This window comes from Condylura cristata, unplaced genomic scaffold, assembly GCF_000260355.1.
Source record: "Condylura cristata isolate star-nosed mole 26May11 unplaced genomic scaffold, ConCri1.0 scaffold00001, whole genome shotgun sequence".
NCBI classification, from domain to species: domain Eukaryota; kingdom Metazoa; phylum Chordata; class Mammalia; order Eulipotyphla; family Talpidae; genus Condylura; species Condylura cristata.
Window position 1 is genome coordinate 45856618 of NW_004567102.1, and position 26147 is coordinate 45882764.

Genomic DNA, 26147 nt, shown 5'->3' on the forward strand with positions numbered 1-26147 from the left:
ATTCATGCCTGAACTCAATCTTCTCTTTTAAAAAGTGCCGCCTATGGTCCTCCCTGGTGGCGCAGCAGGTTAAAGCACAGCACTGAGAAGTTAAAGCCACTTCCGCATGAGTTCGATCCCCGCCTGCCTCAGAGGTGACCCACATGGCACAGCAGACCTCTCCTGACCCGCCCGCTGCTCCCCTCAGCAGTGTACTTCGTAGATCTGCCTCTTCTGCTCCCCACTCTGTCTCTGGTTATCCTCTCACCGCCCCTGCTCCTCTGGCCTGTACCCCAGCTCTGTATGCAAATAAATAAATCTTTAAAAAAAAATTAGCAAAAAAAAAAAGTGCCGCATATATATGGGTAAGCCTTATCATTTAGGGTGGTCACTAAATTAAAATGACATGAAGTCTACAGGTGGAGGGAGCCTGAGAAAAAAGTAAAATGGAGCAATATAGGACATAAAATCTCTACAGAAAGAGACCTGGCCATAATCCAATCAACAGCAGGTCATGAAAAGAAAAATGAATTCCAAACATAGGACTTTCTATGCCTATATTAAAAGACATTGATTTGTTTTCATTTCATGCAGAAAAAACCAACGTTAGTGATAGAGCAGATCTGGGGAGTTAAGCTGGGTGCAAGGAGCCAGAAAGATGTTATGAAGTAGTACAAAACCTACCTTTCCCACTTCTGCTCTCCACCCTGTGAAGTCTTTATTGATAATGTTTAATTATACAAGAGTTGCAAATGTTTATTAAACATGTGTTTCAAATAAAAAAATTGATTTAGCATGGCAAAGCCTGTCTAGCCTAACTAATGGGTCATGTGACTATGCAAGCACTGAAACTCGACATTAAAAATGTTGAAATGCACTGAATAGTGAACCTTAGCTATTATTTGAATTCTTCTCACATTAGATCCCTATTCCTTTCCCATCGAACTCTGGAGACCTCACCATTGAAAGACTCTTCAGGTTCAATTGGTATATATATATATATATATATATATATATATATATATATAAACCAACAAAGCTATCAGAAAATCCTCACCAGAAACTGAGAATGATTTCCTTATGGCTTGGGAGATACTGCCAAGGTTCCCTTGAAGGTTTACTTAGATGGCACTCAGTAAGATTCCCATATGGAATTACTCCCCACACAGGAGCCTGACCTGGGGGAAGCTGAACAAAGCAGAGATTATTTACAAACTCCCAAAGCAGGAGCTGTTTTACATTTCTCCCACCCTGGATCTAATTCCATCGGCAACTACAGCACATATTAAGTTATAAAACATAATTATGAAAAGGCCACAAAGTGCTGCAGAGAATTGACCCTCCTGACACCGTGAGGCAGAGGTTAGGAGCCATACCTGGCAAGATGGGCTGCTTGGCACCTGGGAGTTGCCACCTTCACCTGGCCGCCAGGGATGGAATGACCCCAGCTGTTCAGGCCTGGCTTCAAGACATTTTGTAGGAATCACCCTTACATCAGACAACATTCATTAAGTTTCCTTTCAACAGGAAAAACACATTCATGTGGCAGTGGCAACATCCCTGACCTACCTGCACAGTCTGTTAGAAACCAGATCCTGAAACGAGGTGAGCAGCACTGACCATTGTGGCTCTTGGTTGAGTGGGCTTTGATTTATCCTTATCCAAAAAGGAAGGAAGTTTATCATGGCAACAGCTATAGTACTTAATGCCTACCAAGAAGTAGTAATACTTTTCTTGAGCTCATATCTGGAAAATGTTGGGTGAAAAAGGAATATCATTTTTAATGATAATTTATTAAGCCCTTATCATGTATCAATTGAGAAATCCTCAAAAATTATTCAAATATGTGCCCTCCCTGGTGGCACAACTGGTTAAAGAGCAGCACTTTGAAACTAGCCACAGCAGCACAAGTTTGATCTCCAGCCAAGGAGGGGACCCACAGGGCACGGCAGACCTCTCCTGTCCCGCTCGCTGCTCCCCTCAGCAGTGTATTTCAGTCATTCTGCCTGTCTGTTCCCTGCTCTGTCTCTGGTAAATCCTCTCATTCCCCACACCTCTAGCCTGCATCCCAGTTATTGTATGCATAAATAAGTCAATCTTCCAAAAAATGATTCAAATATTATGTAGATCCCATAGGATAATGTGTCAGCTCCAAGACCAGAAACAGGATCGTGGGACCTGTTTTACGCATACATCACTTGGAAAATTTCTTAATACTTAATTCTCTTGTAACATAAAGGATGCAGAGTGCAGTAAGGTAAAGTCTGGGGTCAAGTTTGGGATCAAATTTCATCTTCACCAACTTGTCTCAGTGAATTACTGCGCCCCTGTAAGTTTCCCTTCCTCCTAGTGAGATAAAGCATGTTGCCATTTATCTATGTGATACACTCTTCTCAGATCTCACTGATCGGCTGAGCTTTCTTCAATGCCTGGCACATAATGGTTCAATAAAGGCTTGTCATTTTTATGATTAGCTAAAGAATTTACACTTTCAAAGCACAAAGGGAAAATCAAAGACTCTCTGTATGTGCTTTCTTATAACATCCTGCAATGACAGAGACCCATTTTGGGCACACAACAGGTATTCCATTAATTTTGTGGTTAAATTGGGGGTGAAGCTATTTTGAAAATATAACGTAGGTGACAATAATTTTATTATCAGAAACAAACACATTATAACAAGTATTTTAAAGAATTAAGTTGGAGAATATCTGTTAAATGCTTTAATATGAATCACAATACTATTTAATGCAGTTTTGTTAAAACACTCTTTATGAAGTTACAAGCATTTCCAATTAATTAAAAATATATTTGCTGAATTGGCTAATATTTGACAATTTCTAGGCTATATCAAGATTTCTCCAGAAAGCCCAGGTGAAAAAAAAAAAAAACATGTTGGGCACTACAAAAATATTTGATAGAACTTCCTGGAAATCTTTTGTTTGACCTTAGTTTCAATTTCTGAATTTTAAAAAGTACTTTACATTCCAAAATAAAAATTACTCAAGATGTGTATTCAACATGCCTTTGAATGGCAGAAAACTAAGTAATCTCAATATTATTAGTTTTCTTTTCTCTTGGCCATTTAAAATGTAACCTGTGCTTTCAAATTTCTCACATTATTTTAGCAAAACAGAGATGAAATATATCCTGCTTAAGATGTTCTACTGAAACAATGAGAAATGGAGAATGAGAAACCATTCTCCATTATCTAAAGGACCATTATGTAATAGTTACTACATACTGTAAGCTTCCATCCATTCTGTCTATCTCTCCAACAAAATCCAGAGCTAAAACAGTCCCTTTTTCCTTATAGTTCTAGCCCATAGTTGACACTCTGTTTTATACTATAAAGATTTTTCTTTCAATGAATAACTCAGACTCAAACTGCATATTGGTAACTATATTTTAAAACAAAAAAATTCTCACATAATAAATACATTTTATGCACATTAACTTCGAATTTACTTCAGAAAGCTATTTACAATATAAATAATTATAAATGGGAACACTTTGCAAGATAGCATTGACATAGCTAGTATTTTCTACTTTACATTCCAAAGAAAAAGTCCAAATTACAGATTTATACTACGGTGTCACTAGAAACTATACATTGTAAGATGGTATTTGAAATATTGGCTGCTTCTTTCACAAATATAATCCTTTTTATAGCATATCAGTCAAAAAAACAAAAAATATTTCTTTTTTTTTTGAAGTGCCTACTCATATGTTTTATTTTCTGAAATATTTTCCTTTGAAAAAAAAAAACAGAAAAACATTACAGTACTTTTAAAAATTTTCCACACTGATTTCCTTTCCTTTGTAATGTAAACACACCAGGGTTGTTGGGTGTAAATTCAAATGTGATTAAATGTGTTCCAGATCAGCAAATTAGAACAAACTCTCTACTATATAGGTTGATGAAAGCAAAGTCCCATGCAGCAATATTGCAATAAATAAAACTATAAGTGTTTAGCTTAAAATTATTAATTAGGATTTCTTATGTGAATCATCATTTTTAAAAGAGCACAGCAAAATAGAATCTTGCTACCTTCTTTACAATTGCATCTGTGTGTGTACATATATGCATATATATAATTTATACACACACATTCAGCCTTGCTGTATACAGTCCTAGAGAAGGAACGCTGACCAAACCCCAATTTGGATATGAGCACAATATCACGTTTTGAGTTAAGCACTACCCGTACAAATCTTGTGCACAAGAAATGAGCACCATACAGAAATTTCCCCCAAGAATATTTTATATGAAGATACCCTTTGCACATGTCCAGTTATTCAGTCATTCATTTAAAATTTAGAATAATTGATATTATCCACAATGCATTTCCCAGAAAGAACTAGCCAGTAGATCTTGCTGTCAAATTTCTATTCACAAAAACTGACATTTACATGAAAGTTGAACTGTAATTTGGAGAACCACAGAATTTACATTCATAATTAATTCATTTAGAAAATTGGATGTATATATGTGATTTGCATGAACTGGAAATCAAATCTGTGTATTCAAACTTTTTAAATCAAAGGAAGTATAAAGTATAAGTTATTTCACCGGGCAAAGGTTAGGGACCCCCAAATGACAAAATCCTCGGTTTTCCAAATATCAGCATTTACTATATTACAGTCAAGTACTACTAGTAGAATAGAATTGCACTGAGTATTATTAACACCCTCCTAAAGAAAGAGAACCATAAAATACTATGCCCATATTCAGAATGTCTCTTTATAGTGTATTTGATCTAACTTATTTGGTCTTGGTCTTGAAGAGGGAAAGCCTATTATTTTATTAAATATCTGTTCAGATTTTCCAAATGATCTTTTATTGAGTCAATCCCCATTGCCCATTAAGAAAGAAAAAGAGCACCACATTATGAAGCTCTCCGAAGCCACTGCAGCATAAGTTCAATCCCCGGCCAGGGAGCTGACCCACCTGGTGTGGCAGACCTATCCTGACCCGCCCACTGCTCCCCTCAGCAGTGTACCTTATCAATCTGCCTGTTGTGCTCCCCACTCTGTCTCTGGTGAACCCTCTCATCCACCACACCTCTGGCCTGTACCCCAGTTCTGTATGTATGAATAAATCTTCTTTAAAATGCAAAAAGAAAGAAAAAGAAGCGTGTTATCCTGGTCCAGAGGATATCATTAAAGCCTATGTCAAGTGGAATTATCTGGCCAGGGGCAGCCTGTGGCAACAGAGTACAGGGAGAATTAAGACTAGTAGAAATACGCTAGACCTATATAGTCCAGAAATGACAAATATTTTTTCTATATAAACATAGAAGGGAAATCATTTATTGCATCCTGTGTCATTTTGAATTTCACAATCAGCACTGTGTCATAGATTCCTATATCAGGCAACTGCAGTTTAGAAAAAGATAGCTCATATAGTCAGGCAGGAGAGTACGTCAAAAGACTTCTGGAGCTGAATGAAGTATGCCTAAATATCAGAACTGCCATTATCATAACAACAATCTTCATTTTCTCAATAATTTTAACAAAATTTCCCAAGGAAGATTGGGGAAATATTCACTAACTTCTTTGGTCATCCAAAATTTTAGGTTAGGGATGGCAGGCAGGTAAGATGAGCAATAATATTATGTTTGCTATTACTAGAAAGTATGAAATTTGTGTTATCTAACAAACTGCTACATAGTGTACTGATAATTAGATATAGCACATTTTGGTGACTCTCCAAGCTGATTTAAAAAAAAAAATCTTTCTTTCTCTATTTCATGATTCTCCATATTTGTCCAAGTTATGGAAATCAAAGATTAAAACTAAAACCAAATTAAGTTTAATTTTAACTTATTAAATTTGGGGGAACATATATATCTTACATCCCATATTTTAAAGACACAGATGACATCATTATGAGGAAATATGACCTTGTACAGAGCAAAATAATATAGATTATAAATACCTTTTAACACATTGATGTATTTAAACCACGTTGTCATAAAACTGTCTCAGGGCCCTCCCTGGTGGCGCAGCGGGTTAAAAGCACAGCACAAAGAAGCTTAAGCCACTTCCGCATGAGTTCGATCATCGCCTGCCCCGGAGGAGATCCCCAAGGCGAGGCAGACCTTTCCTGATCAGCCCGCTGCTCCCCTCAGCAGTGTACTTCGTCAGTCTGCCTGTTCTGCCCCCCACTCTGTCTCTGGTGAATCCTCTCACCCTCTGCATCTCTGGCCTGTACCCCAGTTCTATATAAATAAATAAATCTTAAAAAAAAAAAACTGTCTCAACTTGTTTTGGGTCATTTTGTAATAAACATGTGATGTTGTAAGAAAGAAAGATATATATATATATATATGTATATATTATATATATATATATACACATATATATATATATATATATATATATACTGTGTACTGTGGGCCTATAAGGCATTACAAGTAATGTAATAAATCTGTTACTATAAAATTATTGATATACAGTAAATTAAATGGCTGTGTATTTAAAGCTCAGTCAATTCACTGAAATTTTTAATTAAGATGTAATTTGGTTAATTCTATCTTCACTTGAAAATATTGGCTATACCATCTGAAAGCTCATGTTTCCTTTTGATTATCCCCTAGTAAAGCTCATAATTACTTTCTTTCATTTGTTAACTATCTTCCATATGAACATTCCACTGACAGTCTTTTCTTTCATATCCCGTTTGTTTTTTGTGATCCTTAAGATTCTATTTCTTTTAAGCATCTCTCCCTGACATTTTAGAAGGTATACCATTATATAGAAGGTATATTTTTAGAAGGTATATCCATATGTATAGATTTTCTTTCTAATTACACCATATTTTTCAGTTATTTTGTTTTTGAACCATTTATGCATCTATAGAATTCTGCAAAAACTTTAGCATTCTTAAAACTTCATATTGCAAATTGATTAAGGTCCATTTTAAATATTCTAGGAGGTTCTCATAAATGTCTTTCTCAAAATTACTAAATACTTTTTATATAGCTCAAATTTTAGCCTTATTGTACTTTGAACTTTTTGAAAGTATATATAACCACTAACTTTCTCACTTGCATTTTTTCCCATTTACAGAACAAACGTTGTTCTGCCACACCCATGAAATGTTTATTTAATTTTACATAGCCTCTTTTCTCATGTACAAACATCTAGTACTTATCTCTTGGATTATCATCATTCAGATTGTCACCTACCTATGGACTGCCAAATAACTGTATTACATAGTGGAAACAGTACTAATCCCTGAGTGTTCAATGTCTCACAATGTCTTCAAAATTATAAATCAAGTTCTTCAATATATTCCCCTCCTTGAATACGGCAAAAGTCTAGGCATGGGCCTCCTAGTAAATGTTACCTATGAAAATTCACTCATTATCTATGTCACTGTGTATGTCACTGTGCATACAGTGTGCATAGAAAATAACGCACTAGGTATATCTTACTTTCTTCTCCCTCCTTCTCTACCATTTACATTTTGACTGAACCTAGACAGATGACTGTAACTACACAGGCCTAAGGGAACCCATTCACCTGCTCAAACAAAGTACCCAGGCCACTGTATGAATGCAGAAAGAGTGATCCATCTTGACAACTCACACAGAGAGTTAACTGGTTAACAAGTTTAGTTTTGCCACAACAGTGAACCCCAGGGCCATGGGGTATTAGCACTGTCACTGAGATGAAGACAGTGGGGCCCAGGCATGGCAACTGATACATCTCTGTTCCCAAAATAAGTTAAAAGCAGGGTCTGGAACTCACATATCTAACCTGCTGGTCTTTCTACTTTTTCACATGAACTTAAGACCAAGTTTGTTGTTTACAAGCAATAAAGAAAACAAACATATTACCTGTCCCTTCAGTCAGAGCACTGTTCTTGCTTTCCTAAGCACTTGCTTAGACTCTCTCCCAAGGTTTTCCACATGCTGTCACATTTGCACATCTGTGCTTTGAAATATCTTGAGCATATTGCTGTCATGTAGCACATCACCAGTTTTCCTTAGCTATTTTTTGCACTATCAGCATTTTTTTCCTGGTGAGTTGGTCTGAATTTTTTATTTGGTTAGCCTAGATATGTTGAGTACATATTCTGAGCCATAAATTGTTTGAGATTACTTCATTTGTACTCTGCTTTTGGCCTTCCCATTGCCATGAAACTATTTCCAACTGAGTACACCAGGTTTTCTGATGTGTATCCTGACATCTATCTCAGTGCTTTTACTTAGGAAAACCCTCACTGCTATGCCAATGTGATTCTGTTCCTTGTCTGACTCAAAAATAAGGTAAAAAATCACCACTTCCTGATTGCTGATAATGGATGCCAGGTGAAAAACTCATTCTTGCACTAAATCCAGGACTGTTTCCCTAACTTATACCTGAACTAAATGAACTTATTACTTGAAACCACAAAGAAACCAGTTTACTATTTCTCTTTCTTAATTATTTTGGAAATGGAAATTTCTTTCAGAAGCTCAGTGTGCTAGGGTTACAGAAAGTTATTCATTTGGGGTACATTTATGGTGTGTGTAGTCTCTATTTCTGCATTAAAGTATATACAGAAGTTTGTGGCTAGCAATCTATGTGTATGAGGTTCACTGAATCATAATTTGACATCATCCATAAGTCCTTTTGTGTGGTATGTATGCTCACCTAATCTACATGGGTAATTTTTCAATTCAAATTTTATCTATTCTTGTTCTCATACATATTGAGGGGCATATTGTGCTCACTTTAGCTCCATTATCTGTGTATAACCCTGAATGTTAGTGTGATTTTCTCTGATTTCACAGGAAAACATGTCGAATACCCAGCAACTTAAATTATCCTCTCTAACAATCTGTGGCATAGTAAACACTGGTAATTGGGCATTAAACTATAAATATGCTTCAGAGATTCTTAAAGAACAAAATATTTTAGAAAAACATCAGCTTCCATTGGTTATTATGACAGATGTCCCCTTGTGTCCTTGTGCTGGGTCTGGCTGCATCCTTAGGTGGGAAGTTACATCAAAGTGGGAGCCATTGCAGCCCAAGGAATAGTTTCTAATGGTTTCGCTGTCATATAAGTGCTCCAGAGCATATCCAGTTAATGTGTAAGCATGCTTATCAAAATACTGCCGATGAGAGCCAAAGCAGTTTGGGGAGACAATGGGATGGTCTCCTGCTGTCTGATGTGGAGACACATCCGAATGTAGATAGTCTTTGGCTAGGATCAAACTGGATTTTGAAATACGATCTGAATTGGGACTACTTATCCGAGACAATGCAGTAGGGCTGTTGTCATAGTCATTTTCATGGGGGCTCAGCATCTTTCCCTCTCTCTGCTGGATGTGGTCACATGGGGAAGTACTGGTGAGAGCGGGACCATGGCAGACTTCACCTGTTGGTGGGGGCTGTTGGTAGTTTGCAAAACAGAGGGAGTGTTTTTTCCCAGCTCCATTAATGGAAGCCAATTGATCTGGCGGGACTTTCCTTAGCTGCAATCTGTTCTCTTCTTCTTTAATCATTTGCTGGGTGGCTCTTATCAGAGTTTCAATTTTGCTAGGTTCATGTGGGCTACTTTGATACTGCTCAGTGCGGTACCGGTCACCTGATTCACTGGCAGACCCCGGATCTGGAGAACTGACCACACTATCTTCATCCCAATGACCTCGCCCTAGAAATGAGAGAAAGCGAAAGTGAGTGGCCTTAAAATTCACCCCCCCAAAAGGAAATATATTTCTCTTTCTTATTAACAGAAACTTTATATCTTAATTTTTTAATACGTGCACCAATATTTGAAACAGACATAGGTTCACATGTTGACATGTTGTACTGGAATTCAAAGCTCTCAGTGGCTTTCAAGTGCAAATGACATTTATAATAAGCTTTTAGAAGGTAGACCTTCATGGTCTACCTTGAAGTAGTTGGAAAGTACATTTATATTTTTCCGTATGCACATCATTGGACCTCTCTGGCTGTAAATAATAAAAGGAAAATACTTAGCATTTGGTTTACATTATCTCCTAGAGACATGTTATGTTAAATTGTTGCTCAGAAAATGCTTTGAGGTTTGATGAAGGTGATGATGATGATGATATAGGCTAAACTATTTTCTCCTTTCCAAGTAATCTTCTAAAATATTGACATTGCTAAATACATTTTTAGTCATTACCAAACAAAGCTCAAGTGCTATGTTTTAAAAGCACATATGTGTTGTCTTGTCTCACTCAAAGATATATTGTCTTTTCAAATCTACTGGTAAAAATCTGATTCACACAAAACCACATAGTAACTCAGGGATCTTAGATTGGTTCTGAAATAAAGTGAAGAATAAATATTTAAATTGTTGACAACAACCTGCTTTATACCAAGTAAAGTGATCTCATACAGAGGAAATATATTCCAAATACATTCTATAAACGACTCAAAATAGCCTTAAGTTAATATAGAAAAGTAAAACAGGAAGGACACGTGGAAGCTTTAAATGCTTAATGTAGCAGAGAAGCTCTAGATCACACTATTCATTGTTTTCCTACTCCCTTTTCTTCTTATTTTATTTCTAATATTTTCTTCCAGACCTTGTAGGTTAAACCAGGATTTTGTCTTCATTCCATTCTTTGGAAAGCAATTGCCCTTTGCCCTGGATTTCCACTGCCAGTCTACCAAACAGGGAGAAACTCAACATAAAGGTAGAAAAACAGAAAGCAAAATGGCTTTGGAGACAAAATCATTCACAGAAGCCAGTCGATGCCTGGGTAGTATCTGGCAGGAGAATGCAAGGGTCAGTACAACATGGTCTAGCAACACTTCTCATATAAAAGACATAGCAAGAATAGTAGCAGAGCCATCAGATCGATCTTAATGTCACTGACTTTAATAAATAGGGGATTTCAGCGACCTCATGGGCAGAATGGGTGCTCAAAATGAACAAAGAACATTACCAATACCAAAAGCTTCCACTGCGGTGCCAATTTCTGTGTGTCTGGAAAGCCATGTAATCCCAAGGTGAAAATCTCACCGGGTTCTATATATCACTCCACCCTTTACTTACCGGGGATAATGTGGGCTGTCATAATAATGGTATAATAATGTTGGCACCGAGACAATAATTGATATTTAAAACCCAGATAGTCAGAGAAGTTAAACATCTTATGATTTAAGTGACAGGCCATAACAAAAATTGGTTTTCCCCAACATGCCACCAGCACCCTCAAAGAGAAAGAGCATTGAATGAGCGCCCCAGAATGGCTTAGTCATATTTGAAGCATGACAGAGAAAAATAATAAGCAGGAAATGTAAATGTGTGCATACCACAATATTATTCGATTTATTCAACAATTCACTTTAATTTTTGTGTTTCTTTTGAAGTGTAAAATAGGAATCCTTTTTACTCACTGTCAACAATAAATAAATTTGGCAAACATTAGCAACATTAATACACTTTAAAAGAATGTCTAGGTTTTGTTTGTTTGTTTGTTCTTTTAGATTAAAGGCTCCCCCCCCCCCGCTAGGATTTTTAAAAATCCCATTGGTGAGAGTTTAAATCCCAATGAAATGGCATTCTGACGTGTTATTTCAAACAGTACTCAGATGTCATACCCAGAATATCATAAACCTGTCTCATGCTGTGAACTCAGGAATTGAGGCTCTTACTTACCATGGATCCTGTGGACTGAAGTGATGTGAGGCGTGCTGTTTTCATAGGCTTCTCTGCTCTCTGGGGAGGCCTTGGTCAGGGGCAAGGCTGCTCGAGAGCCCCACCAGGGCTCCCTCCCGGCCTGCGGGGTTCCCAGGAAGTACCTGCCTGCCTCGCACCGGCCCCCCTCACAGGCCTGGGTGTGGAAGTGCCTCTCCTCCACCAGCCTGGAGTGGTCCAGCGCAAAGCCATAGCAGAGAGAGCCCCGGTCGGAGAATTGCCTGTAGGCACAGGAGGCATCGTGCTGAGAGCCGGGCCTGTCGCTAGGGTCCAGGAGCTGTGGTGAGGCTGTGTCCGTCAGGGGGCTTCCGCCCCACTGGCTGTCGTGATCTGATTCAGATCTTTCCGTGTGAAATCCAGAATACTGAAATCGAGAGGGTGAGAAACTTCACACACTTCAAACAGAGCAAACAAAACAAAGGCTTTTGAACTCTGCAAGCACCTGGAAAAGTCATGTGGGGCTTAAGGCACCAAATTAAGACTCACTCTAGCAACACACTGGCCACCTCTGAGTCAGAATCAGTCAGTCATGGTGCCTCAAAGAAAGATCCTTCTGGCAGCTGGAAGGAGGGCATAAAAATAATAACAAATGTGGGCTGAGCTAAGTATCAAGCACTGCTAGAAATGCTTCTGGAAAATTATCCACTTGTTCTTACAGTTACCCATTAATGGCGATATTAGAAACCCATCAGATAGAAAGGGATGGTGAAGTCCGGGAGGAAGAGATTTGTCCAAGGCCACAGGGTCCCCATTTTCCAGGTTCAAACCCAAGTTCTCCATAATGACCCAAAATGGCATTGTCAAGAAGAGAGTCAAGAAAGTTCTTTTAATTTCTACTAGCTTTCCACATTTTTTCTAAGTTAAAAATCAAAACAAAAGCTATACAATATGGCACTGGGCCCTCTCTGGTGGTACATCTGTTAAAGCACAGCACAATGAAGCTGTATCGCAGCCACTACAGCACAAATTCTATCCCTGGCCCCGGAGGTGACCCACATGGTGTGGCAGACTTCTCCTGACCCGCCCACTGCTCCCCTCTGCAGTAAACTTTGCCCATATACCTGTTCTACTCTCCACTCTGTCTCGGGTAAAGCCTCTCACACACACCCTGCACCTCTGGCCTGTACTCCAGTTCTGTATGCATAAATAAATAAATCTTAAAAAAAAAAAATAACTACTATAGAAGGTACAGTATACCACACACTAGATCACCTACTCCCTGTGGGTCTTGCCAGATGCTTCCCAGCATAGATGATAAACACTTACCTAGTTTAGTTCAGTTACATTGTAACTTTTTTTTTTTTAAATTTATTTATTTGTACATACAGAACTGGGGTACAGGCCAGAGGCTCAGGGGCGGTGAGAGGCTTCACCAGAGGCAGAGTGGGGAGCAGAACAGGCAGATCGACGAAGTACACTGCTGAGGGGAGCAGCGGGCGGGTCAGGAGAGGTCTGGCTCGCCATGTGGTCTCCTCCGGGGCAGGCGGGAATCGAACTCATGCGGAACCAGCTTTAGATTCTCAGTGCAGTGCTTTAACCGGCTGCGCCACCAGGGAGGTCCTACATTGTAACTTTTAAAGTCTTTCCCCTATTACCCGGGCCTATTCACTACAATGTGTTTTTTATTCTCTAAACTGAAATATTTGGTCTGGTTTTGAAAGAAAACCTAAAATGCTCCACAGACCTCATTAACGAGGATGTTCAGTTTGAGGTACTCATAACTACTAAAATTAGTAATATAATGATTTCTACCAGTTTTTGGTTTTGTAATGCCAAGCACTAGTCTAAGTACTATATAAATAGTGCCCACTATGCTAATAACAGATGCCATTTATTAAAAACTTATGAAGTACCTGGCCAAGTATACCTCATATACACCTCATATTTATATGTATATGTATACACACACACACACACAAAGCACACATAGATAATAATACATATACATATTTTATAATAAATCCTCATGTATAAATCATCTGTAGAGAAACATAACTCCATTTTATAGATGAGGAACTGCATCAGAGAGTTTTATTGAGATGATATGACCACCTCATGGTCTATCTGGTCTCAAAGCCTATACTCCAAACCATGAGAGAAAACACTAGGAAGGAAGACAAAGAAAAAAATAGTCAATGTTAGAGAGATTTTCGGAAAAGTGGCAAAACTGTTTCACAGACTCAGGAACCAAAATACTATACAAATCCAGTTTACATTTTCATTCTTGCCCCAAAAGAAAGTGGGATGAGTGATGTTGTTTCTCCTCCAGAAAGAGGAGAAACTCCACGTTTTTCACTTGTCACATGCTGGTTGAGCAAATGTTTATCCAAGATGAGACCTTTACAAGACAAAACAAGCTCTCCCCCCTCACACTAGGCCCCCTCTGTGCAGCAGGAAGAATTCTAACTTCCCAATTCACTGCAGTCAAGGATCTCTGCCTAGAGTCTCCTGGAACCAAAAGACGTACAAAGTTTCCTCTGGGAGCTCCAAAGTATGCTAATAAATACAGCATGTTTAAGACAGAGTTCTATGCAAATTCCAGGTTCAAGATTTTTCCACTAGCATTTCTAAAGTATTTCTTTAGTGATTTTCCAAAGTTAAAAATGAACTATCAGCATATGCCATCAAAAGTAAAAAGAAGAAAATCCAACTTGTCTCCCTCAGGGATGGTGAATAGGCATTCTGAACTCTCTTTCTCTACATCACACCTCTACCTGTCATGAGACTTTTCTCCTCATGAACACCAGCCACTCACGTCACAAGATGCCACCTTCACTTTCACCAAGCAATGAGTGACAGCCTCTCTCCCTCCCCCCGTGCGAGTGGGAATCAGGGAGCTCGACATTTGTCTTTTGGTAGCACCATTCATGGGCTCAGAAAAACTCAGATCATCAGTGCTATTCCAAGCTAGGAATTGCCAGACTCTGCTTGTTTTTATAAAAGTATAAACCAGGCCTATTTCTGAAGTACTCCAGTCAAGACTTTTGAGCCCTGTTGAGAGCTTTCCCTGAGTGTATAAGGGAAAGTGCTATTGGCGCAGCGGAGAACATGCTGTCCTTGGCTCACAAGGCAAATTCAACATAAAGCGACCAAGGCATACATGAGGCACACATTTCAAGAGCACCCAAAAGAGAATTTGAAGGATAAGCCTCTTGTCAATAGTGAGGAAACCACAATAGCAAGTACACTGCTCTTCAAGCAGACAGGATGTGGTGGTTCAGTTAGACCAAGAACTTAGAGTGCTGTCGAGGAACAGAGGGAAAGCCTAGCTATAAAATTTTGAATTTTTTAAGAATACCTATCACATGGCATATGGGTGACTCGGTGATGGGAAACCCATGGGGATTACAATTGAGATGAAAAAAAAATGTACAAAATGATGTAAAAAGAAACTTTAAAAAAAGAATACCTATCACTTGCACTGTGGACACCATGGAAATTTTTTTTTTTTAAAGATTTATTTATTCATACAGAACTGGGGTACAGGCCAGAGGCTCAGGGACGGTGAGAGGCTTCACCAGAGACAGAGTGGGGAGCAGAACAGGCAGATTGACGAAGTACACTGCTGAGGGGAGCAGCGGGCGGGTCAGGAGAGGTCTGGCTCGCCATGTGGTCTCCTCCCGGGCAGGCGGCAGGCGGGAATCGAACTCATGCGGAAGTGGCTTCAGATTCTCAGTGCTGTGCTTTAACCCGCTGCGCCACCAGGGAGGGCCCACCATGGAAATTTTAATCCACATTTATCCCTTTAAGATGTACCATACTAGATGCAAATTCTGTTAAGATACTAAAACTCCACCACTTGATATTAAAATTTGAACTATTTCAGGTGTTCATTAAGCATTTGAGAAAAGAAAGAGGGCAGCAAGGGAAACAGATGGCCAATCTGGGCAGCACAGTGAGTGCACGGGACTGCATGAGAAGGCTCCTGGCCTTCTCCAACCGGCTTCTGCTACTTACTGCATGCGAGATCTTGGGCATGTGATTTAATTCCCTTTGTCTCAACAGGAAAAGGACCATGATGTTACTTAACTCACCAAACGCTGAACCGGAATTGGAGCCGTGTAGTGGGAGGGGCCTTAGGAAGAGGGCGACTGAGATTTTGGTTTCAGGTCTTTCCCTTCTAGTAATTCCTAAGGTTACCTTAGGCAAATGACTATCTTTCTTAGTCTCATCTGTAAACACTCTGGGCTAATTAGACTTCCATAATTTTTCTTTCAGCTTTCTGTTCTATAAATACAATCATTATTTACTATTCTTTCTAGTATTGAAATATGTGATCCCTATGTCAGCTGCTATATTTCACTTATTTAATGAAGGTAATTATTTAATGAAGATAATTAGTTCAGCTAAAATTTAAGTCTATGAATTTTTACTATCATGGTTAAGAGAAAATGTAATATGTAAGTTATAATTTTTACTATGTCATTTTCACCCATTTTATATGGATGATATGTTGCCTTTTGATTGATAAATTATTCCATTCCAGAGGTTTCTGTGTATGAAGGATTATGGCAGTTATATGAACTTGCATCTCTCTGCACATCCTCCTCTCAAAACCCCTGAGCTTATCAAGAAAAAGCTAAATCACATGTTATCTGTGCTATTGGCAGTACTCAGGGGCAGAGAATATTCCAAAGTACAAATTATTTATAAGTGAGAAAAATCAAAGTCCACCAAGAGTTGCTACAAGCTTGTATGAAACACCATGAAAGAAAGAGAAGTATTTAGGATACTGGCAAAGGTAACACAATCATTTTCAGAAAGACAAAGTATAATAATACAAATAAGTGCCAAATTATTAACACAAGTCAGTACTTGGAGTTTACAGCACTGGTCATAGGAAACAGAATCAAAAATCAAACAAAATAAAAAGTGACTGTCTCAGATAAGTGTCATCTCCATACAGAAGAATGTAACATTGAGAATGCTTGTGTTCTTAGAAATATAGCAAGGAAAACACAGGGGGGAAAAAAAAGGGAAAATTAAGAACCCAGTAGACACAAAAGAAAAGGGTAAGTTAAGCCTATCATTCTTCCTGCCCCCTCCACCACGGTCATCATTAACTTATCAAACTGTATTTCATAAAACTGGTAGGGTGGGCAGGGCATTCTTTCATTAAGCAGTAACCCAGCCTATGAAATGACAAGGACTAGAGGAAACTAAACTCTTATAGAGAAAAACAAAACTATAAAAGTTGAAATACAAACACCTTAGTTGCTAAAAAAAAATTCTCACCAAATAAAGAATAGGAAATTATAAAACAGTATTCAAAGCAACCCTTAACAAGCATTTGGTGATACACACAAGATATATAAATGTGAATATACACACTCTTGGAAACAGAAATATTTTAACTAAAAAATGGACCTCTAGGGGAAAAAAAAAACTAACAGGAGAAATGCAATGCAATAGAAATTGACCAAACTCAAAGCAATTCAATAAATGAAGAATAAACTAACGGTTGTGAATAGAATAGATTTTAGTGAAAATTTGAATAAGGAAAAATAAATAAAATAAAAGGTTGGGAAACATGTAAGGAAACAAGAGAAAATAAAAGGATCAGAGGAAGTTGTTGAAGAAAAGCAGAAAATGTTCAATATATACTTCACCCTATAGATGGCAAAGGAACTGGAATTGCTTAAAAAAATCAGAAAAAAAAATAAAGAAACTGTTTAGTCAGCATCTAGATTTAACATGCAGCTACAGTAACATAATCGTGTGCTTCTGAAGTAAAAGTAGATGCACAGGTCAGTCAACCAGAGTAAGAACCCACACAGGGGATCTCTCTAGTGGCACAGGAGTTAAAGCACCACATGATGAAGCTCTCCAAAGCCACAACAGCATGAATTCGATACCCTGCCAAGGAGGTGACCCACATGGTGTGGCAGACCTCTCCTGTCTCGTCCACAAAGTACACTGCTCCCCTCAGCAGTGTACTTTGTCGATCTGCCTGTTCTGCTCCCTCCTGTGTGAATGGTGGGTCCTCTCACCCCTCCCCCATACCTTTGACCAGTACCTAAGTTCTATATGCATAAATAAATAAATATTTTTAAAAGAGAGAGAGAGAGAGAGAACAAGGCATAAAAGAAAGTTTTAATGAATTTAATTTAATTGAAATTTTAAGTTTTTACTCTGTAAAAGACCCTATCAAGAATACAGGCTACAGATAGGGAGACAACATTTGCACATAACATCCAACAAAGGACTAGTATCTAGACTATATAAAGAATTCTCAAAACTCTAAAGTAAATCCAAAATGGGCAAAAGACCAGAAGAGACATTTCATCAAATAGCACAATCATGTAAAAAGATGAATATCATTAGCAATTTGGGAGATGCAATTGAAGCCACAATAAAATATCCCTGGCTAAAATAGAGATAACATCCCATGCTGGCAAAGATACAGGAAACTGAAAGCTTTCGTATTCTGCTGTTGGCAACAAAATGGTTCTACCACTCTGGAAAACAGTTCGGCAGTTTCTTTAAAAAAAAGCAAGATGTGCAACTATCATTGCAAACCTGAACATTTTGTTCAGATAAATGAAAGTTATATTCATATAACCTCAAAATGAATTTCTGTGTTTTTTCTACCTTCAGATCCCCTTTAGTTTGTTCCTTTAAAAAAAATTTTTTTTCTTAATTGTGGTAATACACACAAAAGACTTTCTAACTCATTTTAAATGTATAATTTAATGGCATTAAGCACAATTTCCCACTTCTAAGGAATCATTAGCCAGGCAATACCCTCTGTGATACTAATAAACACTTTATATATGGAACCTACTCTAAATAACAGAAAAAATAAGTAACAAGGAAGTTGGAAGAGAAACAGAGAAAATGATACAGCAAATGTTGCAAAAAAGGTCTTCCAAAAACTCTTTCAAATCTAAAATATATCTGGTGCTAATAGCACTTAACCTTAAAATTTCATAAAAGTCCAGAGATTTTTAAGAGTACAGAGATAAAAATCATGATCAATTACAGAACACAAACTCTGTAAATGGTTGTCCTAGTGATTGCTACCTCTATTATTTTCAGGTAAAACAAAATCATGTAGGAGAGCTATTGAATAACTCCTTTTCTTTCTTTAGAAAGGTAAAAACACTTCCTCCCATATTTAAAGCTAAGAAAATGAATAATTTAATTCCCTAGGTTAATTAGTTACATCAGTTAATTAAATTCACTGAAAATTAATTTTTGGTTGATTTTGTTGAAGTTTCTGTTTTTCTTACTCAGAAAATATTGTTACTTCGAATACTCTTCACTCTAATTTACCTCTATTTCTTATTAAAAATGTAATTTTTAAAACAGTTGTTCATGTTGGCATATTATGAGTCAGATGAAGAAGGATGCCCTTGTTCTCATGAAACTAAAAGCCACCCACCAAAAGTGAGCTAAAGCTGGCTGGCAAAGAGCTTAAATGAAAGTCAGCAATGGTGTCAGGACACACCCCTGCCCCTCAGATCCCATTTAGGGTTCATCTTATGAAATGAAATGAAAGAATCATCCCTTCTAAAAGAGATGATGATTTCATCTGGTGAACAGTCAGCGTGGTCAGCTTCATATGCATCCAATGGAAACTGTGAATTATTATTCTTCCTATAATTTAAATATTCATTGAGTGCCTTCTGTTTGCAAATCAGTGCAGTAGTTGATATGAAAAATACAGGCCCCCTTTCAAGGTGTTCACATTAGAAAGGGGGTAATTAACACATAGAACATACTTTAATACAAGTTAGAATACAGCAAGGTCCTGCAGAGAGAGAAAACCAATAAAGTTTAAGAGTTCAAACAAGGGAGTCATTACTCTCTTAGGTTTCTAGTTGTTTAAGAAGGGGAAACAAATTGTGATGGATTAAGAGGCAACTGGCTGGATGGTCTGACTGTGCTAAGAGACACCCATAATAACAACAGAGCTATCATTATCAAACACCATGTGCTAGTCACTATGCTGAGATCCACAGACATTATCTTCTTAAATGCTAACATCTTAAAAGTATTATTAATCCTAGGCCTTCACTGGTGGCGCAGCGGCTTAAAGCACAGCACGAAGAAGTTAAAGCCACTGCAGCATGAGTTCGATCCCCAGCCCAGAGGTGACCCACATGGCACGGCAGACCTCTCCTGACCCGCCTGCTGTTCCCCTCAGCAGTGTACTTCGTCAGTCAGCCTGTTCTGCTCCCCAGTCTGTCTCTGGTGCAGCCTCTCACTGTCCCAGCCTCTGGCCTGTATGCATAAATAAATCTTTCAAAAAAAAAAAGTATTATTAATCCTTTTACAGCTGCAGCAAGTGAGACTCAAAACAATTTACCCATAGTCACAAGAATGCAAAGTTTAAGAGAAGAGCTGCAGCTCCCAGACTTTAGCCAGACTCAAATAGATTTATTTAGATAACAAAGAAACAGGGGACTGTGCTCGAGCAGCCCCCCAAGCACTGTTTCACAAAGGAGGGCTTCTCCAACCTCTATGCTCCACTATACATATCCACACCCTCCGGTGCTGTCCTTTCTGAGGCCTCCTCCTACTGCAGCTGCTCCCAGAGATACCCTTCTGTGATGACCATCGTGAGAGTCATCCCTACTCAACAGCGTGTTCCCTCCAGGTGCTCTGCGTGTGTCTCGATGTGGCAGCATCAACCTAACTCAGGAAAAATGCCAGATGTTCCAACAACAGGGGTTACAGTTATCTACTTTGATTCTGGCAGCTCATTGTGGTTTTTATCATTTTTAGCTGTAAAATAAAGAGAGAGACCCTCTTATGGCAAAGTCCTGTTTTCCATGAAAAACTTTCACTCTATCAGGCACGAGCAGCTTCCTCTTGATTTGTGTCTGAACCATGAGAAAAAACATCACAGATGCAGACTGCATTGTACTAAGAACATATGCATGCTTTTAAATCACTTTTATCTTACTTTTTACTAATGTAACCCTGAAACATAAAATATGTTTTTTTTTTTTCATTCACTGTTATGGGAAGAACAGATGGCAAAAAGGGTTAGATTAAAGTAATACAGCATGTCCATTAAAATAACCTCCACTGCTGGGGATGCTTCCCTCAAACAGGAGTCATGTTTACTGTAAAGGACGTCTGTGGCTTACACACATTGGAAATTGCTGGGGGTTTTCTCAAGGATAAACAGAGGGTAAGACAAAAACTAATGTCAAGATCAAATACATTTTAAAATGACAATTATGCAAGTTATTTTGCTAATCTGAGCGGCTGAATGAAAACACTTGGTGGTGATAATGGACATGAACAGCAGACCCATCTAGAGTGCCTTTATATGCCAAAATTTTTTAGTACTTAGAAAACAGACCTAAGAAAACATACTGCAACTGCAAAGAGGGTATCAAGTAGAAATTATTTTCTACATTCCACACTCCTGCTAATGGTAAATAGAGTGTTTTTACTGCCACTTCACTTCTAATTTATTATCTTCCTAACAAACAGCAAAAATAATTCTGTGTAGACCATGCATTCAGAAAGGCTAAACATGTGATTTCTACACAAGTTTCATAAACATTTAGCATCATAAAAGGCCACTTGTGGAATTTTTTTATGAATCTTTTTAATTATAGATAGCTCCAAAAGTTAAGTTTTATAAGAACTTCATAAAAAATTAGAGAATGCATTTTAAAAGGAAAAAGGAAAAATACCAATCTCAAGTCATATTCCAGAGAATGAATTCACTTTTCATGACTGTGCCACAATTATTTCCATTTTTACTCTAAATAATTAGAATGCAAGTGCTGAACCAAAATTCATTTGTTAGCAACTTTGAATAATTTTTCCACTTCTTCATATTTTAAGAAAATTATGTAATTTATCAGCTTCCCAAAATCAATTTTAAAAAATGTGTTCGCAAGATTTTTACTCACTGCTTTTATGATTGGATCCACTTATACTAAAAGCTATTATTTATCATGACACTGTTTTTAACTTTAAATCCGTATATATTTTTATTCAAAAAGTACTCTGATAAGAAATCCTTCATACCTGTAAGTTCCCCAGTATATTTCATTAAATGTGGTTTGAAATGTCATAGACCTTCTCTTAACTCACCCCCCACAGCTACAAAAATGTTCCTGGGATTTGGTTCTCTCATTGTTCTCACAGAAAAATAGCCAAGCCAGAGTCTCATTAGCTGTCAAGGGTGATGTGCAGCTGGGAGGGACCCAGCACTCCGGACCAGAGCCCGGGTTTCCTCCAATGTAATTCTATAAGGAATTTCCTATAGGGTTCCATATGGAGAGAGCTGTTCCCAAACCATGAAATCCACGATCTACATTTTTTGATAAACCCAAAGGTGATGTCCTAGAAGCTTGCAAGTGTTTTCATTGCACTGAAGATTTTAAATAGGAAATAAGCACAAAATAAACAACTAATTAAGTAAGGCAGCGATGGCACGGCATACACAGCTGTAAATGATCAAGAACATCCCAACTGACATGGCTAATACAGAAATAGTTCTAGCCCGCTGGGTAAGTCCTGGGTTTCCAGGACCAGTAGCACCAGTTTTAATGCTAATCTGCTTCCATGATGGGCTTTGGGCATGAGCCAGAGCCACTCCATCCTTTTACTGAAGCCCTGGCTCACTCTCTGATTTTTCACATATTAAGTGGTAGATTAGATGGACTTGAATTAGATGGGTACAGGTGGTGCCACCTGCTCCAGCCCCTTACTGCAGCTTTATTTGGTCTTCTATTTGGTTATTCTCGGTCTGGACAAAGGACAGGCTGTCCAAGCTACTCTTGGCAGTGGCCTAAAACTAGGCAGCTAGGTTAACAGGCAAATTACTGACTTTCTGCATGCAGAAGAGATCTATTAAGATTTATAATTCTGTGAAAAAATAATTGAAGTTCAAAGGCCATTCACTGAGTTTAGTTCAAACTAGTATCTGTAAATGAAAGGAAGGAACTATTTTTTCTTTTTTAGAGGTCAAGAACAGTAAAATAATGATTACAAGCCAAAATAACATCTAATAAATAATATACATCAGAACCTTGACCTTCCAGAAAAAAACCCAATTCAATTAATACTAATGCACTAACAGTATCTCCTAAAAATCTGTGAGAAAAAGAAGGCTTAAAAAAATCTAGATTTTTCAGCCCTCCCTGGTGGCGCAGTGGGTTAAAGCGCAGCATTAAGAAGCTAAAGCCACTTCTGCATGAGTTCGATTCCCTCCTGCCCTGGAGGTGACCACATGGCATGGCAGACCTCTCCTGACCCGCCCGCTGCTCCCCTCAGCAGTGTACTTCGTAGATCTGCCTGTTCTGCTCCCCACTCTATCTCTGGTGAAGCCTCTCGCCCCCCCTGAGCCTCTGGCCTATACCCCAGTTCTGTATGTATAAATCTTTTTTTAAAAAAAATCTAGATTTTGGGCCTCACTGGTGGCTCAACGGGTTAAGTCTCAGCACTATGAAGCTGTATTGCAGCCACTGCAGCACAAGTTTGCTCCCCAGCCAGGGTGGTGACCCACATGGCGTGGCAGACCTTTCCTGTCTTCCCTGCTGCTCCCCTCAGCAGTATATTTCAGTACATATGCCTGCTCTGCTTCCAGCTCTGCCTCTTGTGAGTCCTCTCATTCATCCCTCTCCCCACACTTCTGGCCTGTACCCCATCTCTTTTATGCATAAATAAATATATATATATATATATATATATATATATTTTTTTTTTTTATCTGGATTTTTTAAAAGACATCCAAATTCAACTTTGTTAACTATAGAAGTTTCCTATTATGAGTGACCCAAATCACACAGTGAACTGTCAAATGAGGGCTGTTGCTCTTTAATTTCACAATTTAGTTGTAATAAAATTTAATGTTATAGATTTTGTGAAAACAAATTTCCCTGGGTACACATCAGTGGTGGATCCAGCTCTCTCCTCTTCTCTGTTCCATTCTCTGTTTAGCTAGGAACCAAATCATAAATTTTAGCTCCCACTTCCATGAAACCAGAAGCAGAGCATTTCTTTCAGATGTAGTGCAGCTGCTTCACCCTCAGCCCAATTTCTTTTTTTGATACTAAATCACCCCCAGATTCAAGTCATCCTGTGTTATAGAATAGAGATGAATTTACCATGAATTATGCCTCACCGCCAGGAATCTGTGGAGATGAGAAGTGGAGCTGTGGGTGTGCTGTGTTGGGAGGGCAGGATTTGGAAGGCTGAACAGGCAAGTCTTCCTCAGTAAAGGAACACAGTAGAATCCAGCTAGAATAGAGACCTGACAGAGGGCAGGGGTGAGGCAGATAGAGGCAGAGGCCTATGTCAAGTTGTGAAGACCAAACTTCATACTGTAACCAACAGGGAAGAAGTTCCCTGTAGATTTTTACAATAGGAAATGCTAGGGGTATGGGGAGGAGGTAAATGATGAAAATGATACTTCAGGAAACTTCTGGCAAGAATGTTCAGAGACCAAAAGAACAATAAAGAGGCAAATAAAGTATTTTCAATTTAATGTTGGAGAACCTAGATGCAGACAGACAATGGAGGTAAGGTAGACAAGTGATCAAAGGTCAAGCACATCCTGAAGGAAAATGACTTTTCAAAAGGTCTTTTGTATCCAAAAGATCAAAATCCAAACAAACAAAAAAAGTATTTTAAGTAACTTCCCTCTATCTGTAGAAAAATTCAATCCCTCACAGAGCATAATGCTGCTAAAAATATAGTACAAAAATGCATATACATTTTTAAAATAAGAGGGCAATCTTGAAATAATCTAATCATGGTAACCAATCATGGAGCTGAGATACAGCTCATAAACAAAATGGATAAGTAAGATGGAAGAAAAGAGTAAATGGCATTGCTTACACAGATACCCAAATTTACTGCAATTATTTCATAATCAAAAACACTCAAAGCAAATAACCACTGCCACATATTTTCATCGTGAATGGAGCTGACAGTGGGGACTAGAAAGCTCATTTTAGTACAGCAGAACAAATTGTGGAGGGGTCTCTGGCAGCATGAAGAGCCAGAAATGCTTATTGAAAGTTTTGCTCTTCAAAGAGCCTGTCGATTCCACCACAACCAATTCCCCTCAGCACCCAAGCATAGTTTATACTGCACCATCTCATGTTTGTGAAGCAGTTCCCAGACTGTTTTGCATGCTTACCCTATGACTCTTTAGAAGTTAATCTTGTAACTTCCTGAATGACAAAACACTTTTCCCTCCTTGGGGTTTTTATAGCAATTTAAAAAGTATTCCCACACTTTATAATGTATCCATTTATGCCTTCATTCCATTAAAACTTGGCGACACCCTCTTAAATGCTTGGGTGGATGGGAGGGAATTATGACCAGACAAAGTTACTACCTTCAGAGATCTTACAGTCCAAGAGAGGCGATACAACATATCCAAAAGTGGTAGACCATAGATTATTCTCAGCATGGGTTCAATGGAGAACTCCGTGAAAGATTCCATGAAAAGATCATTTAATTTTTTTTCTTAAAAGAGAGGCAGAATTTTGAAATATAGAGTGGATGCAGGCAGAAACAAAATGCATGAGCACAAGTGTGGAGGTAAGAAAGGACAAGGCATTCTGCATATAGGAGCACTGCTCCAGTTCTATCACAAGATTCAGGTAATTTAGAACCCAATTACAGGTGACCTTGAATGACAGGTAGGGCTGTAGCACGTCTCTAAGAACTGACATCATCAGTGGTCTTTTAAGATCAACCTGTAAGACAAGGCAGATTGGAGAGGAAAACTTCTCAAAGCAGGAAAATTAAGGTGTCGCTGCAATTCTCCAGAGTGAGGGGGCTATAAGGGGATAGAAAAGCACAGCTGGAAGTCAGAGCAAGCGTGAGTCTGGTCTCTGATGGAGCACCCTTGTGTGCTTGACTTTTAGTGTCATCCTGATTTGCAAGCCTTGCAAATCAGTAAATGTGTACCCACTAATAACCCCCTAGGGTATGCAAAGTCTGTAAACCTGGAAGCAAACCATTTCTCATTGTTCACCCCCAACTCCCACCCCCACACTACTGATGGAAAGGCAGATCAGCCCCTAATATATTATCATGATGACCACTGCCACCAGCCCCACCACATGCCTTCATCACCTAGCATGCACTGTTTAAATTACCAGCTCACATTTTTATCTCCCTCACTGAATCTGCATGCTCTCTAAGACAAGGTATATATCCGCAAACTTACACATCTCATCATTCCCATTTCTTACTTCCCAATTGCCTTCCTGGCCTCATCTGTCTATCTATGCACTCATGCACTTATTCAATATCTACAAAGGACTTTTCAGCACCTGAGGCAATTTGGTTCTCAAGGGCAACACCTGTGCTCATGAACCTTTTAGAACCTATTTATTGCCCCTAAATTTTCTTCCTTCCATAGTAATTTTTTTACATCTCATTCTACTTTCCTCATTTATGCCAACTTTTCTCATTTTTTCCTTCTCATTCATCATTCTTGTCTTATTGTCTTTCTTACAAATCTAATATGATGTAAACTAGCCATCTGTTTTTGTGAACTTTGT

At 38.4% G+C, this 26147-nt stretch overlaps 1 protein-coding gene across 1 annotated transcript in view; it reads right to left on the minus strand.

Moving 5' to 3' along the window:
* Nucleotides 1–8899: 8899 nt before the first annotated feature.
* SIM1 (single-minded family bHLH transcription factor 1) overlaps nt 8900–26147 on the minus strand; it is a 63801-nt gene continuing 46553 nt past the window's right edge. Inside the window, exons 10-11 of the mRNA XM_004673726.1 lie at nt 11614–12016; nt 8900–9630 (exon numbers count right to left, since the gene is read on the minus strand). Coding sequence (XP_004673783.1) covers nt 8900–9630; nt 11614–12016 — 1134 coding nt within the window. The remainder of the gene's footprint in view (nt 9631–11613; nt 12017–26147) is intronic.